This window comes from Opisthocomus hoazin, chromosome 7, assembly GCF_030867145.1.
Source record: "Opisthocomus hoazin isolate bOpiHoa1 chromosome 7, bOpiHoa1.hap1, whole genome shotgun sequence".
Classification (NCBI taxonomy): Eukaryota; Metazoa; Chordata; class Aves; order Opisthocomiformes; family Opisthocomidae; genus Opisthocomus; species Opisthocomus hoazin.
Genome location: NC_134420.1, coordinates 54,353,265 through 54,368,578, shown reverse-complemented (window position 1 = coordinate 54,368,578; position 15,314 = coordinate 54,353,265). Strand labels below are relative to the sequence as shown.

At 40.8% G+C, this 15,314-nt stretch overlaps 1 protein-coding gene across 1 annotated transcript in view; it reads left to right on the top strand.

The window, feature by feature from the left end:
- The window catches only part of KCNK10 (potassium two pore domain channel subfamily K member 10), a 67,437-nt gene extending 54,301 nt beyond the window's left edge, over window positions 1-13,136 (top strand). Inside the window, exons 6-8 of the mRNA XM_075427322.1 lie at window positions 5,756-5,942; window positions 9,138-9,280; window positions 11,308-13,136. Of these exons, the coding sequence (XP_075283437.1) occupies window positions 5,756-5,942; window positions 9,138-9,280; window positions 11,308-11,931 (954 nt within the window). The 3' untranslated portion in view covers window positions 11,932-13,136. The remainder of the gene's footprint in view (window positions 1-5,755; window positions 5,943-9,137; window positions 9,281-11,307) is intronic.
- The last annotated feature ends 2,178 nt before the right edge of the window (window positions 13,137-15,314 follow it).

Genomic DNA, 15,314 nt, shown 5'->3' with positions numbered 1-15,314 from the left:
CCAAGCTTAGTAACAAAGCTGCGTGTGCTTGCAGCTTTTTATATCTCTTTTTATATCTGCGTCCCCTATGGTACTTACTACATTTAAGAAATAAGAGATGGATTTTGCATCTTTTTGTGCACCAATAGCAGTGTTCTTTATAAAACATGAGAATTAAAATAACACTGAGGCACCAAGAGAGATGGTTAGACAGCAGGGGATGCCCGTCTCTAGTGGAATGGTTCAAACCACTGTTCTTAACCCATGGAGGTGTCTGAAATGTCATATATCTATATTAAAATACATTATTTAGAATTCTGCTGCTATGCTTTCAAGGGATGTTGCCTTCTTCATTGATGTGGAGAGTAGGCCCTGGCTGGCAGCAAGCACCCACACAGCCACTTGCTCACTCACCTCTCTGCAGTGAGATGGGGAGAAAATACAAAGAACAAGAGTGAGAAAACTCATGGGTCAAAATAAAGATAGCAAAATTACTTATCAAGTACTGTCACGGGCAAAACAGACTTGAGTTGTGGAATTTAATTTATTGCCAGTTAGCATAAATATTTAATCACTGAGTTGGGTGTTTGGAAATAAAAAAGATAAACATTCAAAATGCCTTTCCTCTCCCTTTTCCAGGCTCAGCTTCACCCCCAGGCTCACTTCACTCCAGACACCTCTCCTCCACCTATGTTATCACTGCAGGTAACAGTCCCTCCACTGCAGCAGTGAGTGGCACAGAGCCTGAGGTCAGGACACAGTATTTCCTCTCAGCCCTTTTCCTCTCCTCTGGTCCTTCACTGGTCCTCCATGGGCTACAGTCCCTCCAGGGAAGCACCTGCTCTTCCATGGAGCATCTTCCACTCCCCTGACCTTGTTATTCCCTTGTTCCCTCCCCTGTTCCCTCCTCTGCCTGTCCAGCATTTCTGCCCTTTCTTAAATACACTTTGCCAGGGGTGCCACCATCTTGTCTGAGGGGCTCAGCAGTGTCCTGTGGTGGATCCACTGGAGCCGGCTGGAACTGGCTGTGTTCAGAGAACAAAAGATTGTATATTGCTCTTAGACGTTATGTCCAAGCCAGTGACATTAAAAATACATTTAGTTTCAGTCTCATTCTGAATGTGAAGGAGCTAGGACAAGTTAGAAGGAAATCCAGAGTGACAGGGATAGGCCAGCAGGGAGGTTGATGTGACCACACCAGTGATCAGCAAGGAGCTCTGTGAGCCCAGTGTTGTGCCAGTCTTTCTGTACAGCCTGTTGAGATGGGCATCGCACCTCACTGAGGTACATGCCAGGCTCTGGACCAGGGCTGGCTTGCATTTGACTGAGCTGAAAGGCAAGCAGTATAAACCTACGACTATCGGCACTGTCTACACTAGCCTAGGCAAAATGTTTTGACTAAGGACATACCTAACATTTGTAGCAGAGAAAAAAATAGAGCTGATATATGTGATATTCTGTTTTATGCTTTGAGTATGAAGACTGGCTTTCCTCTTATTAAAATATTTTGACCTGGAGAAAGTGATTTAGAACACAAGCTGTTTAATTGGTGCATGGGCAGAGACAATCTGTTCCAAGAATAGTTGGCAGCATAGGAGATGGCATAAAGTTAAGAGTAGGTGAAGGGGACAAAAGAAATATTGAAGAAATGTGTTTTCTTTGGAGGAGTGCTCCAAAATGCAAAGCCTTGTGGGGAGATGAGGACAGCATGTTCCATGCAGGCACATTGTACTAGCAGTAAAAATATGATGCTGGTCATCTAGCCAAAAAGGTAAACAACTTGCTTGGAGTCTTGGGGATATTTGTCAGGAGTTCAGAAAAGAGAATGTTTGGAAGATGGAGGAACCATCTGAGCTCACTGAAGCAGCAAATGTTCCAGTGCTATTTTTGGTTGAGTAGTACTGTATATTGGGGGAGTTTCTGTGAAATGGGGGGTGATACTACAAAATCTTGGAATAAGCATATTTGAAATATGCTGTTCATGGAAATATATGTGTTCCATATATTGAGCATTTAGTCTAGTCTGATAAATGGCTATAGCATCTTTTGCTCCCACACTTAATGTCTGCTACTCCCTTTTTGAAGCAATATGTATCATCCCTGTGGTCTCAGCTTGGGAACTTAAGAATCTTGCTTGGTCCTTTTGTTGTCAACAGTCAGGTCAGAAAAATTGTGCCTGAGTTAATTCACCTGAAAAGGGCAGAAGCTGTAAAAGAATCCAGTTCATCAGCTGTCATCTGTAGGACCAGAGAGAGAAAAGGAAAAAAAAAATATTGGATAAGACCAAAACCAGTATGACCCCTGTGTGTGTAATAGAAAATAAGGAAAAATGAAGTCACAATTATTGATGGAAAAGATACATAAGAACTAAATTCCTCTGATAAGGGTGTTTTCATGAGAATGTCTGTCCTCACCCCTCTTGGCACTAGAGCAGGTTGACAGTAGGTTGCTTGAATTAATAGGAGCAAGATGATGTCAGTTTAGCACTTAGCCACCTTATGAGTAAAATCAGCACCTTCATTGGTAAATGGAAATGACCCCTCATAGGTGGTTATATCACAGAAGACTCTCCATTCTTTTCTTCTTAGATTACCCCTTTAATTTTTTCCAAATTAGCTCTAGGCGGCTTTAAATTGAAGTCTCTCTCATTAGCAGGCACTAATTTATTTATATTTGATGAATGTCTTACAAGTTATCTGCTACATCAATGTGGAGAGAACTTGTTGGTAAAACAAAACTAAATAAAAAAGAAGTAGAAAATACCTCTTTTAAAAGTGTTTTCATTTTACTTAAACTGCTATGAGATAAACTCATTTTCCTGGAGAAAGGCCTCGCTTACTGTTTCATTTTGACATCTACAGAAAATTCCATATTTACGCCATGAAATGGGCTCAGAGGAAGTGTTAGCCTGGCTGGAGTTGCTCAGCTATTTGCCAGTGTTTGGCTCCAGATTGCAAATACTGTTTAAAAGAGAAGTTTGTATGAACCTTTTCAGATTTCTCAACCTTTAGTGTTATTTTATATATATATAGTGTTATATATATATATTTATTTCTTTTAGTAATGACTTGGTACAATGTAATACTGCAGTGGCTTAGGCTAATTAGTCTCATCTTGATACAACTGTGCCAAAACTGGAATGTAAAGGCTGTGTTTCCTTGTTCCTGAGAACCTGGGCAGCACAGAATGGTGTTCTTTGTAGTAAAATAGCAAAGCCAACTCCATCTGCAAAGAACCCCATGCAAACCAACCTTTTTGTAATGTGTGATTACTACAATGTACATATTCCATGAATAATAACATTTATACCTTAGCATTTTGTGGACCATAGCAGTTATATTCTACTGTGAATGTTCTCTGAATGCATATCTAACTGTAAAAAGACCCCCTTGTCACTTGTATCCTGAATTTCATGTGTTATTGTCCATTAAATGATTCTACTTCTGAGTCTTGCTTTTGTGCTCTTTTCAGTAGCTCCAAGAATGCTGTGTCTGATTCACCATTGCTTTCTGACTTCACTTGTACTAGTGGAACAGTAAGAAAAAAATAGCCCCTCAGCTGCTCTGCTTGTGTGCGAGTGACTGAGGTGCACAATAACCATGAGATGAATCAGGCCTTTCTGCAGATCCTCATTAATGTTGTTACCCATTTGTACTTAAAAAAATCCAACAACCTTCAGCTGAGTTTATCACTCATGAATAAGTGGATGTCCTGAACATTTGGTACTGTTTTGCAGGCCATTCTTTCCACTCCTGTTTCTACCGTGAGACAAGACAGTCCTGACACATACTGAAATGCATTTTAATTTTGCTAAATGGGGATTGGAGAAAGGATTACTATGCATAACTTTGCTTTACTAGTAATGCTTGGCAGCTTCAAAGTACTTTTTGTCCAAGGATTCCCAGTACTATATAGCATTGCACTTGCCTCCTAACTTCCACTGTAGCAAGCTGTCTGCCTTTTAATTTTTATGTATCGTCAGGAAACCAAAGCATTTAGTAGAAGTGAACAAACCACCTTGGCCAATTTAGTAAATAAACAACAACTTGGTTAAATCCTCATCCACCATGGCAAAAAGCAAGTGTGCCAAACTAAGACACCACGTAACATCCATGTGACCAATTGCTGTCCCTTCACCACACACAGTGTCTGAAATCCTGCCATTGTGAATGTGTGCCCATGCACACTCTTAAAGAAGCTAGGCCATACTTTAGTATTTTAGCAAATTGCTCAAAATGACTCTCCAGAAAAAGAGCAATTAAGAAATCAAGTCAGGTTTTATATCCTTGTGTTGTTTTTCTTGTTGGTACTTCGATGGCAGTTTTTTCCTCATCTTGTATTTGATTAATCTTATTTATGGCATTATATTATTAATCCTATTTAACTACTTCTTTTCAGCCAGACACAGGAATGATGTGCACACACAAAAAGAAAAAAAATGAAGTGGAGGGATCATCCCAAACAGTTTTAGAACTAAAGTATTTACGAAACATGGCATATTTATGCTGCTACCTGGGTTCTAAATGCAGAGCATCCCAGATCAGAGGGGTGCCTAATGAGGGTCTGACATTGCACCTCTAAAAGAAATGCTCATGTTTTAGTGAAAGCAGTAGTACTGTTCACAAGCTGGATAGATATTAAGCAATTCAGGCAATATTGCTTCTGTATATTATAAAGATAACTTCTGAGACCTTATTTCCTGTCTAGGCTGTGTCCGAATCTGAAATGAGATCTCTTTTCTGGGTTAAGGGAGATGCTTGATTTGGAACATTAATTTGGAAATATGTGACTTCTAGTGACCTCCATATTCCTTTTCCAGGATAAATACAGAATTTACACTGCCACTGTAATTAATCCACAGTAAGGTTCCTAGTAATTTCTAGGTTTCTTGTGAGACTCTATTGATTTTTGAGTTTATTTACAGGAGAGAAAATCTGAAATAAATCTGCCAGAGTCAGTTATGTTAATCCAGGCTTGCATCAATATTACTGGAAAGAAAATCTAAGCTTATATTAAATAAATTGTGAGTTCATATGATGTAGATGTGTAAAATGTTGCAATTACACTGCTCATATTTGTATTCAGTTTATAGCTGCCAATAACACGTATACTTTTTGTTTAAGAGCTTTCCAGTGTGGGTTTACGTAGGTAATTTTATCTCAGGTTGTTTAGTATTTGACTTAAATCCTTTATTTCTGGAGTAAACTGATAATATAGCGATCTGTTTTTGAAAAGGAGATTTAATCTTCATATTTGTGAATGAAAGCTGGAAATCCTGAGTCTAGAAAACTCAAAGCATGGATTATTACTACATAAAATCTCAGGGCTTTAGAGGACAAAAGGGTTTATTCTCATTTTAGCCTTGGTCTTGCTTGTTGAATGCTTGGTGCTGGTGAGGCAGTGTGTGTGTAGATATACATGTATGGAGGTGTAAATGTGCACTTTTTCTTACCCTGAACCTGAACTGGAGTGTACTGGAGCCTTTCTGATGCTCAGTACTGTTTCTCCAGGCTGTGTTTCTGGTAGGTTAGTAACTGCCTAGTGCATGGAAAATGGGGATCACAGTTTTCTGGGGCCAGACATAGAGGTTCACTGTTACTTGGACAGGGCTCTCACTAATGGTGAGGAAGGGTTGTATTCCACCTACTAAGCTCACAAAAGGTGGAAAGAAACATACCAGGTGACACCAGCACGATCAGTCTGCCATTCACAAGGCATATAGTCCCAGAAATCCACTTAAAAATATATTTTTTCTTTTGTTATTTCCTTTTTCTAGAAAAAGCAAGTGAGTCAAACAAAGATCCGGGTGATCTCTACCATTCTCTTCATCCTGGCAGGCTGCATTGTCTTTGTGACCATTCCTGCAGTTATCTTCAAACACATCGAGGGCTGGACAGCCTTGGAGTCCATCTACTTTGTGGTTGTGACTCTGACTACTGTTGGCTTTGGTGACTTCGTAGCAGGTGAGTAGCTTTGAGCCTAGGTGCTGTGCACGAGGGCCTTGGCTCTTAGAATTTGTCTTCTGGTGCAGAGAGGAAGCTTTTCACATTGTATTATATTCCAGTGAAATGATGCCAGGTGTTTCTGTTGGGGTCACTGTTCAATAGGACACCAGGTTGATTTAAGATCCAGGTGCTTTGCCATCTGCAGATTGCAAGTTTTCAGCAGTGTAGATAATGGGAGCCTGCCAGTCCTGAGTATCCTTTATTGTGCAATGAATTATGCACAAGTCAAATGACTTTCCCATTGAATTCAAGATTTGTATTAGTCCAGTAGGGCTTAATCTGAGGCTAACTGCAGAAGCAAGTATCCAAAATGATGAATGGATGAAGCTTTTACAAAGTAGGGCTGAGCCACAGGGCTGGAGAAATCTCTGACTGGGTGCAATAGTGGGCTGCTACTACAGGAGCTGCAGCATTTCAGAAACTGCATTTTGTTCTTTAACCTTGGCAGAAATTTTGACATTGCAGTTGCCCTGTTAAGGAACTCATGTAGGAAGAGAAGGACTAATGGGGTATGCATCTCAGTGCTAGGAAGATATTCTCCAAGATTAATACTGTACTAGCAGGAACTATGAATATCCATCCTTATCAATTTCCAAAGAAGGAGTCAAGATTGTTGGCTGGAGAGATGAGAGTTGGCTGTTTGTTTTTTTTTCTCACAACTGCTTTGCTAATGAAAAGGTGGTTAAAATAAGTGGATTTTTTTTTCCCATTAGAGCATGACTTCTGCTCCTCATTCATGTTAGTCACCCTAATTAAAGGCATGAAGATGCCTGTGTTACAAACAGCCATATTATGCTACTGTTTTGTTACTTCCTATATATCAGTAAAATATGAATGACTTAAATCATCAAATGAAACTATAGGGATATATAAAGTTTTCTTCACTGAAGAGCTGCAGACCAGTCTTTTTGTAGAGTCTAATCCTCCTTTTTTATGAAAGAGCAATATAGAAGACATGAATTATTGAGGGGAAAAAAGGCAATGAACAAAGAGAGCTCCAGATATGAAAAAGAAGTGCTTTACGAGCATTCAGATACAGAAGTGATTGCATGAGCTTGGTCCATTTTAACCACTTAAATGTGAAGAGAAGCTCATTGATACTCTGTCTTTGTGGTATCACAGCATGAAATAAAAATAATTCACAATAGTTTTCTGAAGTCTATCACACATCGGTATTGTTTTCTTTAATAATATAACAGTAAAAAAAGCTCTGAATGTTAAATTAAATTGTTCTATATCCAACATAATTAGGAGAATATAATCCACAGCTGGGTGGCTACTAACAACCAGGATTTTTCAAAAATCAAGTGGAGAACCCTGAATGAGGAAACTTCAGAGGCTATCACATGATAAGAGTTTAAAGGCAGGTGATCACCAGGAGATTTGGGCTTTATTGCTGGTTTTGAGACAGATTTTGTGTCATTTTTTGTTCTGTCACTTTAATCTCTTCGTATCTCTGCCCCTTCAACATCAAATCAAAAATACTATATCGTATTGGGTAAAACAGCATCAATGAAGCTACACTGATTGATTCCGCCTAGAATGTGTCCCACCTCTTGGAAAACTGGGAAAGTTTTTGTACTACTGCTGAAGATACAATTGTGGATGAAGCCTGAAAAAACACAGTATCTGATAGGCTGATAGAAGTGGTCTCATACTTTCTCAGTCGCCTGATTACTCCGTAAGATAGACCTAAACAATCTGTTTCATAGCAAGATTCCTCAGGGACATGTACGATCAGAAGAGCCTCATTGTACCATAGCAACAGCAGCCCCCAACTCCCATTGTTTCACACTCTTAAAGATTGGAAAAAAGAGAGTGATTCGTGTGGTCTGTGGGGAGAGATTAACGCCAAAACCAATATGTGAGTCCCTGCCAATTCTCAGATGTGCTTCCATGGGGATGTTTGAGTACCATACATACACTCATACTGAGTCTGGATAAAATTAAATAGTCATAGGAATGTCTCAGATTGCAAAAAGCTCAGGGGGAAATGCTGAACTGTCTTGTCTGATGATTTTAGCCGGGGGAAATCCTAAATCTTTCTGTAGTCATACCAAGTTGCAGGTTGGTGTCTAGTTCTTGTCTGACCAAGGCTGGAGTCCAGGAAATATGCAGTCCTCTGCCCAGGTCCTCTGGTACGCTTCATCTTCAGGCAGAGATTTACACAGGTACCACCAACATGGTGTGTGTTCACATGCACTGAAGGATATGGCTGTGCCCATGAGGCTGTGCAGACTCTTTGCTGCTCACTCTCTTCAGCTCAGGGCTATGTCTGCCTCACACTGGCTCTCATTCTTGCAGTGCACGTGGCACTGTGATAGGACTAGAAGTCTCAAAAATGATGTTGTGGTTGCATTCTTTTGGAAAAGCTTATTCTATTCTGTGGTAGGCAGCAGCTTGGCTGCCACTGCACCTATGTTAGGCTTTTCATAGTCCATTAGATTTGCCAAACATCTGGCATACTTGTTTTACCAGCTCATCCTGAGACTTGCATGAATAGCATACACGATATTTGTTGCTTTATTTGATTCGCATCTCCTCCCAAGTCACTGGCCAGAGAACGCACCCGTATAACTGACACCGAAGCAGAGAGTATATCCTTATTATCAAGGCTGATGCACAGTTGGCTTCCTGTCATATATCCTGATTTGGAGGGGAAGACAAAGCTGATTTCTTTTCTCCTGCACATAGGTGTCTCCATCGTGTAGCTAAAACAAAAAAAGTCTGGGAACTCTATAATCTGAGGGGGTTGAACTGTAAAGTCACTCAACTACCAGGATGCAGGCAGTTCAGAATAAGGAAGACTAGCTGTATTAAACTTTTTTGCTTGGAAATATATTCGTATTGCAAGTACTGTCAAAGCAGGAATTTCAGACTTGCTTCAGAGTATGAGCAATATAAAAAAAAAGTGTTTACTAGGTGCTCTGGCAGGTCACATAGCAGCAGAACAATAGGTGATTTTGGAGAGTCTTAAATTAAGCACAGACGACTGTGTTCATCCCATCTGACAGGCCTCTTGTCTATTCTTAGAACTACAGTGGTGTTGGCAAGATTCAAGAAATACTTTTCAGGAATTTCTCAGAATTGCAGATATTTTGTCACAATTTTGGCATCTCATGATTCCTAAGCATAAGTGTATGCTCATTTCAGGAGGAAATGCTGACATCCATTACCGGGAGTGGTATAAACCCTTAGTGTGGTTCTGGATCCTTGTGGGCCTTGCCTATTTTGCTGCTGTCCTGAGTATGATTGGAGATTGGTTAAGAGTCCTGTCCAAGAAGACAAAAGAAGAGGTATGACTATTAATTTATCAGTGGTTTGTGATTTTATAAGACAGCTTGAAGTATTTGATTCCTGCTTGTCTGAAGAAGGATGCTCCTCTGCATGACCAATGGTCAATATTCCTTACAGTTTACTCCACTGGCTGCCTTTGGTATCCAAGTAACCCTGATCTTTAGCTCCTTCACAAAGGGAGGAAAAAAAGCAACTGAAGCAACCTAGGTTGTTACACCTCTATCAGTACTACCAAATACACAGAACACATCAGTAGGATTGCAATTATGGAATAAGAGAGGCCAGCCTTCATTCTGAAACTAGCTACAAAATTGTGATTAAAATGTCTGTGTTCTCTCTTTAAAAATTGGAGATGCCTGGGTTTTGAAGACATTTGTTGGCTCTCTTCATTATGGAACAAGAATCTGCCTTTAAAGCAGGGTTTTATATTGAGTTTTCCCACCTTTCCCTATGCCACAGAATATGGTTCTGAATAAAGGTTTAGATTCAGGCCCCTTACTGAGTACCATATTCTTAAACATTGAAGAAACTGAGTAGTCAGCATCAGGGAGAACATGATTAAATTCACTCAGAACATGCCCTCTGTGATTCAAAGACAGTATTGCTAATGTTTCACTCAAATAAGAGCGGAAAATAGAAGGTAATTGCCATGACTCTAGAGCTGAAGCCTGTTGTGGAGGACATTAACAGTATAATTTCAATTTTTAAGACAATCCCCTCATTCATTACTACCAAATTTAACCTGGCAGGGTTAGCTAAAGAGCAGGCATAGACAAAGTCTGGCAGAGGGGTATTGCTGTTAATCATTTATGAAGGCATCTGCGCTACCCAAGGCCTGGTGCATGCCCTGTGCATCTCTATTAATAAAGGGGGCTTCACAGAGAGTTTCGCTGTCAGGCTGATCATCAGCAGGCACCTATATGTGGGACTCTGATCTCTCATGGTGGGTGTGAGATGCCTGCTGCCACAAGTAACACACTTCTAAAAATGGACACCTGCTGATGTGGCCTGAGGAACCAAAGATGACTTCCTTGTGGGTCACTGAATGAAGAAACTGAGTTCTGGCTACAGCAGCCCAAGCAAGCCATTGACCTTGGTAAGCTACTGCAGACATCGTACTCCTGCATTTGTTCTCCTTTAGCTGAACTTTGGAAAAGGCCCGTGTTGACAGAGATATTGTTTGGTCATTTGTCTTCTTTTCTCTCATTTCGGAGGAAATATTTATTCAATACGTACAGCCATGTAGGTGCTTTGTTCTTAGCCATTATTCTGCTCTCAGGTGCAAAGGAGTAAAACAGAGCAAAGCGGTGAGACATGTAAGGACACGGTCACGGTGCCCACACAGAATATATATTGAAAACTCCTCCAGTTGGCTTGAGAGGGCAGTATTTGGACAGTTATGCAATGGAAACCTCCGTTAAAGCCAGCTACATTTATCCCTGAGAATGAACTCTAGGTGAGATCAGTCAGAGATCCACTTGAAATTATCTAATAGGTATTTCCAATGTTAATTGCTCTGTGGCACTGAACAGAACCTTCAGTGGGACCAAACAGCTCCATCCTTGAGCAATATGGGAAAATACATTACTGCATTGCTACACTGGTGGTTGCGCTGTTCTGAGGCATATTGTTATAACCATATGTGATTAATTTTTCCCACTCCTGACCATCTACCGCTGACATTACAAGTCAGGAATTTTGCTCTTATCCAAGGAGGGATTAGCGTGAACACCTCGCATCAGGTAACACAGCTATAAAATGTGTGGGGTGCTAAAATATGAAAGAGGCAGACAAGTTATATGCCACATAAACCATTAGCTGATCACTAGCTGGTGTGTTTAGAGCTTGTCCAGTATAACTACTTTGCTACTGAAGTTTGGGTCCAGATGGATGTGCTGGAGCTGGGACCAGTCTCCGATTTTATGCCAGAGAAGAAAGTGCTTTGCTACTGTTCTATAGGAAAGCCTGTGTCTTCGCTTTGCTTTTTCTTCCTTTTTATTAATTTCTTTTTCTCATTGTTGTAAAGGTTGGAGAAATAAAAGCCCATGCAGCGGAGTGGAAAGCGAATGTGACGGCTGAGTTCAGAGAGACACGAAGGCGGCTCAGCGTGGAGATCCACGACAAACTCCAGCGGGCAGCCACCATCCGGAGCATGGAGCGCAGGCGCCTGGGCCTGGACCAGCGAGCCCACTCCTTAGACATGCTCTCTCCAGAGAAGCGCTCTGTCTTTACTGCCTTGGAAACAGGACGCTTCAAGGCCTCATCTCAGGAAAGCATCAACAACAGGCCTAACAACCTGCGCCTTAAAGGGCCGGATCAGCTCAACAAGCACGGGCAAGGGGCATCCGAGGACAACATCATTAACAAGTTTGGATCGTCTGCTAAGATGACCAAAAGGAAAAACAAAGACCTCAAAAAGACCATCCCCGAGGATGTGCGTAAAATTTACGAGACCTTCCGAAACTACTCCTTGGATGAAGAAAAAAAGGAAGAGGAGATGGAGAAGATGTGTAATTCTGAGAACTCTTCTAGCACTGCAGTCCTGACCAACTGCATCCAGCAGCACTCAGACCTGGAGAATGGAGTGATCCCCAATGAAACCAAAGAAAGGGAACATGAAAACAAATCGTTACTTGAAGACAGAAATTAAATGTAAAAGATGCTTGACTTGAATTAACAATGTTAGTGTTTTTATATACATATATATATTGAGACACGTGCCTTATACAGACTCCTTAATTCAGTCTGAATTATATAGCATTGAAGAATATTTCACTGTGCCATAAAGACTCAAGCTTGCTCTGCCAAAAACAATCAGGAACACAGCACTGCAGAATGGCAACAGAAAGCTACGCACATGGAAATTTCAGCCTGTATAAGATTACCAGGGTAAGACACAAATGAAGAGATTGAACCGTGGCAATATCACCAGAGTGCTCCTACCATGGCTTAATATTAGACAAAGGGCAGCTATGTAAGAAGAGCCTTTGCAAGGGATGAAAAAGAGTGTATCTTTGTAATGGTGTACGCATCCATAAAGCCTTCCCCTGGTGATTAAAAAGAGGAGAAATGATTGGAGTGAACTAGAAACTTTCATTAAGGCTTAATTTACGTTTTGGCACGTGATTCAAGCTAGATTTTTGTTTTTTCCATTTTTGAATCAGATGCATTATCTTTCTAAACTCCAAAAGAATGTCCGTGGACACAGCCACCAGCTGGGTGCTGGTCTGAAAAATCAACACAGACATATTTTAGGGTCGGATTGCTCTTTTAATTAAAAAAAAAAGAAAAAAACTCTGTAGGTATTTGTCTTAACCAGTGACAAAAAGAAAAGGAAAAGAAACAAATGGATTTTTTTTTTCTCATCTAGGAAATACTCAGTGTAAAGTCACAGCAAGAAAGTGCATACAAAGAAAACGCAACACCTCGTGCTATGTTATTTAAAAGAAGAGAAACACAATTTAATGATATTTGGCTAGGTGTATAAAACAGCGGGCCAACTGTTATTTTTTAAAGATTTTCTCATTCACACTTTCTACTACTGAAAATAAACCTTCAATTTTAATGCTGTAAGACTATGAAGACAGAAGGAAAGTTATAGCTTTTGCATGTCAGCAAACTGCTGTTCTCTGTAGCTGAATCTGAATTCTTAAAAATAGACATAAGAGCATATACACTATTCAAATGAGGGCCAGGGCAACCATAGAATCTCAGGTCTCTCTGCCCCTTCTGCTGGGTTTGGGTTTAGACATAAGCGGCAGTCATAATCTCAGAAAAAAAAAGAAAAAAGAAATTTAGAAAAAGAAGTTGAGAAAAATATGGTGGTAATCTTTTAAGTGCTTATAGCTTTAAGTGCCATTAATGCTGTCATATTTCATAACTTTTTAAACAAGTATTTTGAATTATTTATTTCCTTTCAAGTATTATCTTTGTTTGACATTTGCTATCTCTTTTCTTGATAAAATCTAAACATGAGCTCTCTGCATTTCTGGACTAAAGTGAAATGTAACCAAACTGTGGGCATTTTCAAAAAATCTTTTATGGTGTCTGGAGATATGGATATAAGAAATACAAATGTCCCTATACTTCACAGTAAACATTCAAAGAAAAGTCTGCAAAAGAACTAATGGGAATTGCAAAACACACTACATTTTAGTAGCCTCAGCCTGTGGGCTACTGTGTTTGCCATTGCAGATAGAAGATTTTGCGTGTTGGAAATGAGATACACATGATTGCATCAGTGATGCTTTCCGTGCGCCTTCACAAAATCCTAAATATCCTGCAGTTCAAACTGTAGGCTTATAGGTAAAGCAAGCATGGATGTAGATGGCAGAGACATACCGAGTCTCACAAGCTGGTCAGACATACAGATGCTCACAGGTCGCACAGACACAGACTTTCGGAATTGCATGCCCATGTCTGGATACACAAAATTACACGCTTCATTTTCTGTGACAGTTTCTGAGATTTTATGCACAATGAGCCAACTCAAAATCTAACTGGTCACTGGAATACATGATTGCCATGGCTATGAATAGAAGCATGGCAATGCAAATGCAAATTTTGAGCACGTGTATTTGCATATCTAATTGGCTGCACGATTTGTAGGAGTGAGCCAAATTCCACTAGTGCAGAGGAGGAAAGAAGTTCTTAGTATGTTCTGTCTGCTAGTTCACTTCTCTTGAAATATCATATCATCTTTCTAATTTCATTATCTGTCTGAAAATTAATGATGAAAAAACAATGTTTGAAAAATTTCAGGTCATTTGGGATTGCTTTAACTCAATAGCATCCAACAGAAATTGAATTCCGCTTAGTTCACCAATGAATCTCTTAAGGTATAGGGCTGCACTCTGGCTTCAGCTTACTGGAGGCAGGGCGGGAAGCCCAGTCCCCAGAGAAGGCTTCATCTGACTCAGGAGCTGCTGTGGCTTCTGGAAACTTTTGCGCCCTGCAGCCCTGCGCTCTGCTTCCCAGTGAGGCAGATGGCAGCTTGTGGCCACCCTCTGATCCCGTCCTCCTCAACCCGCAGGCAGGCACCAGCCTGAAGCGGGTCTATTCAAGCATGGGAGTCCTTCAGCCCTCCTGCTGCCTGTGGTTTTGGGCAGGCCCAGGATGAAGTCCAGCCTCTTGTGCCACACATGAGCAAATCTTCTGGAATCTCACTCAGAAGTACAGTGAATCTTGCTAATTCTGTAGTGCCAGGATAGATGAAGCACACCGGGGTGGACTATGGCTTTGTGTTGTTCAGACCTGGGGTTTTACTGTGGTGGGAAGTTTGGAGTGAAGGCTACAATTTAGATTGGCTTTTGAATTCCAAACAAGGTTTGGAAGAGCTCAGACATGCTATTTGGGTCCCGGGAGTTCAAGTACTGCCTGGTTACACTGTCCTGGCCTTTGCTTGTGTGAAGGATCAGGCACATGAAAGCATCTCATCTGACTCTGAAAGCATGCAGTACATACAGATTGTGCTAACAATTCTCCTTGGTTACTAAATGCCAAAACCAACATCATGCATGCAGTGTTATTGGTTCCTCAGTTGAGTTCTTCTCACAAGAAATGCTTGCCTGTAATGGAAAAGTCCTGCACAGATGCACGGGCAGCTGTAAGGATATGGGATACGTTTCCTGCTTGTCCAAAGTCAGTCACAGCCAGAGCATTTCTGCTGATTAGGGTCAGGGAGGCGAAAGTCTGTCTTGTAGGACTTGTCTGTATGAGGAAGGAGTTGGACGGTGAGCAAATCATGGAAAACCAGTCAACATGGACAAAGTGATTGAGGAGGCAAAGTTTGGTGCCCAAATTCAGAATGATTTGCTCTGACGGGATGGAATAACTATGCAATCTTGGCATATTCTTCACCTCTGAACTTTCTGAGTTCTCAGTCTGTCCCCTGTCCAGACTCTAGCTGATGGTGTGTGCGTCTCACTCTAGTTTCTGCTTAGCCATGCCATGCAAGAATCTCTGGCTGATGTTTTATCAGCGGTGTCTTCAGCAGCTGCAGGCTTGGGATAGGATAGTTTCAGGGACAAAGGG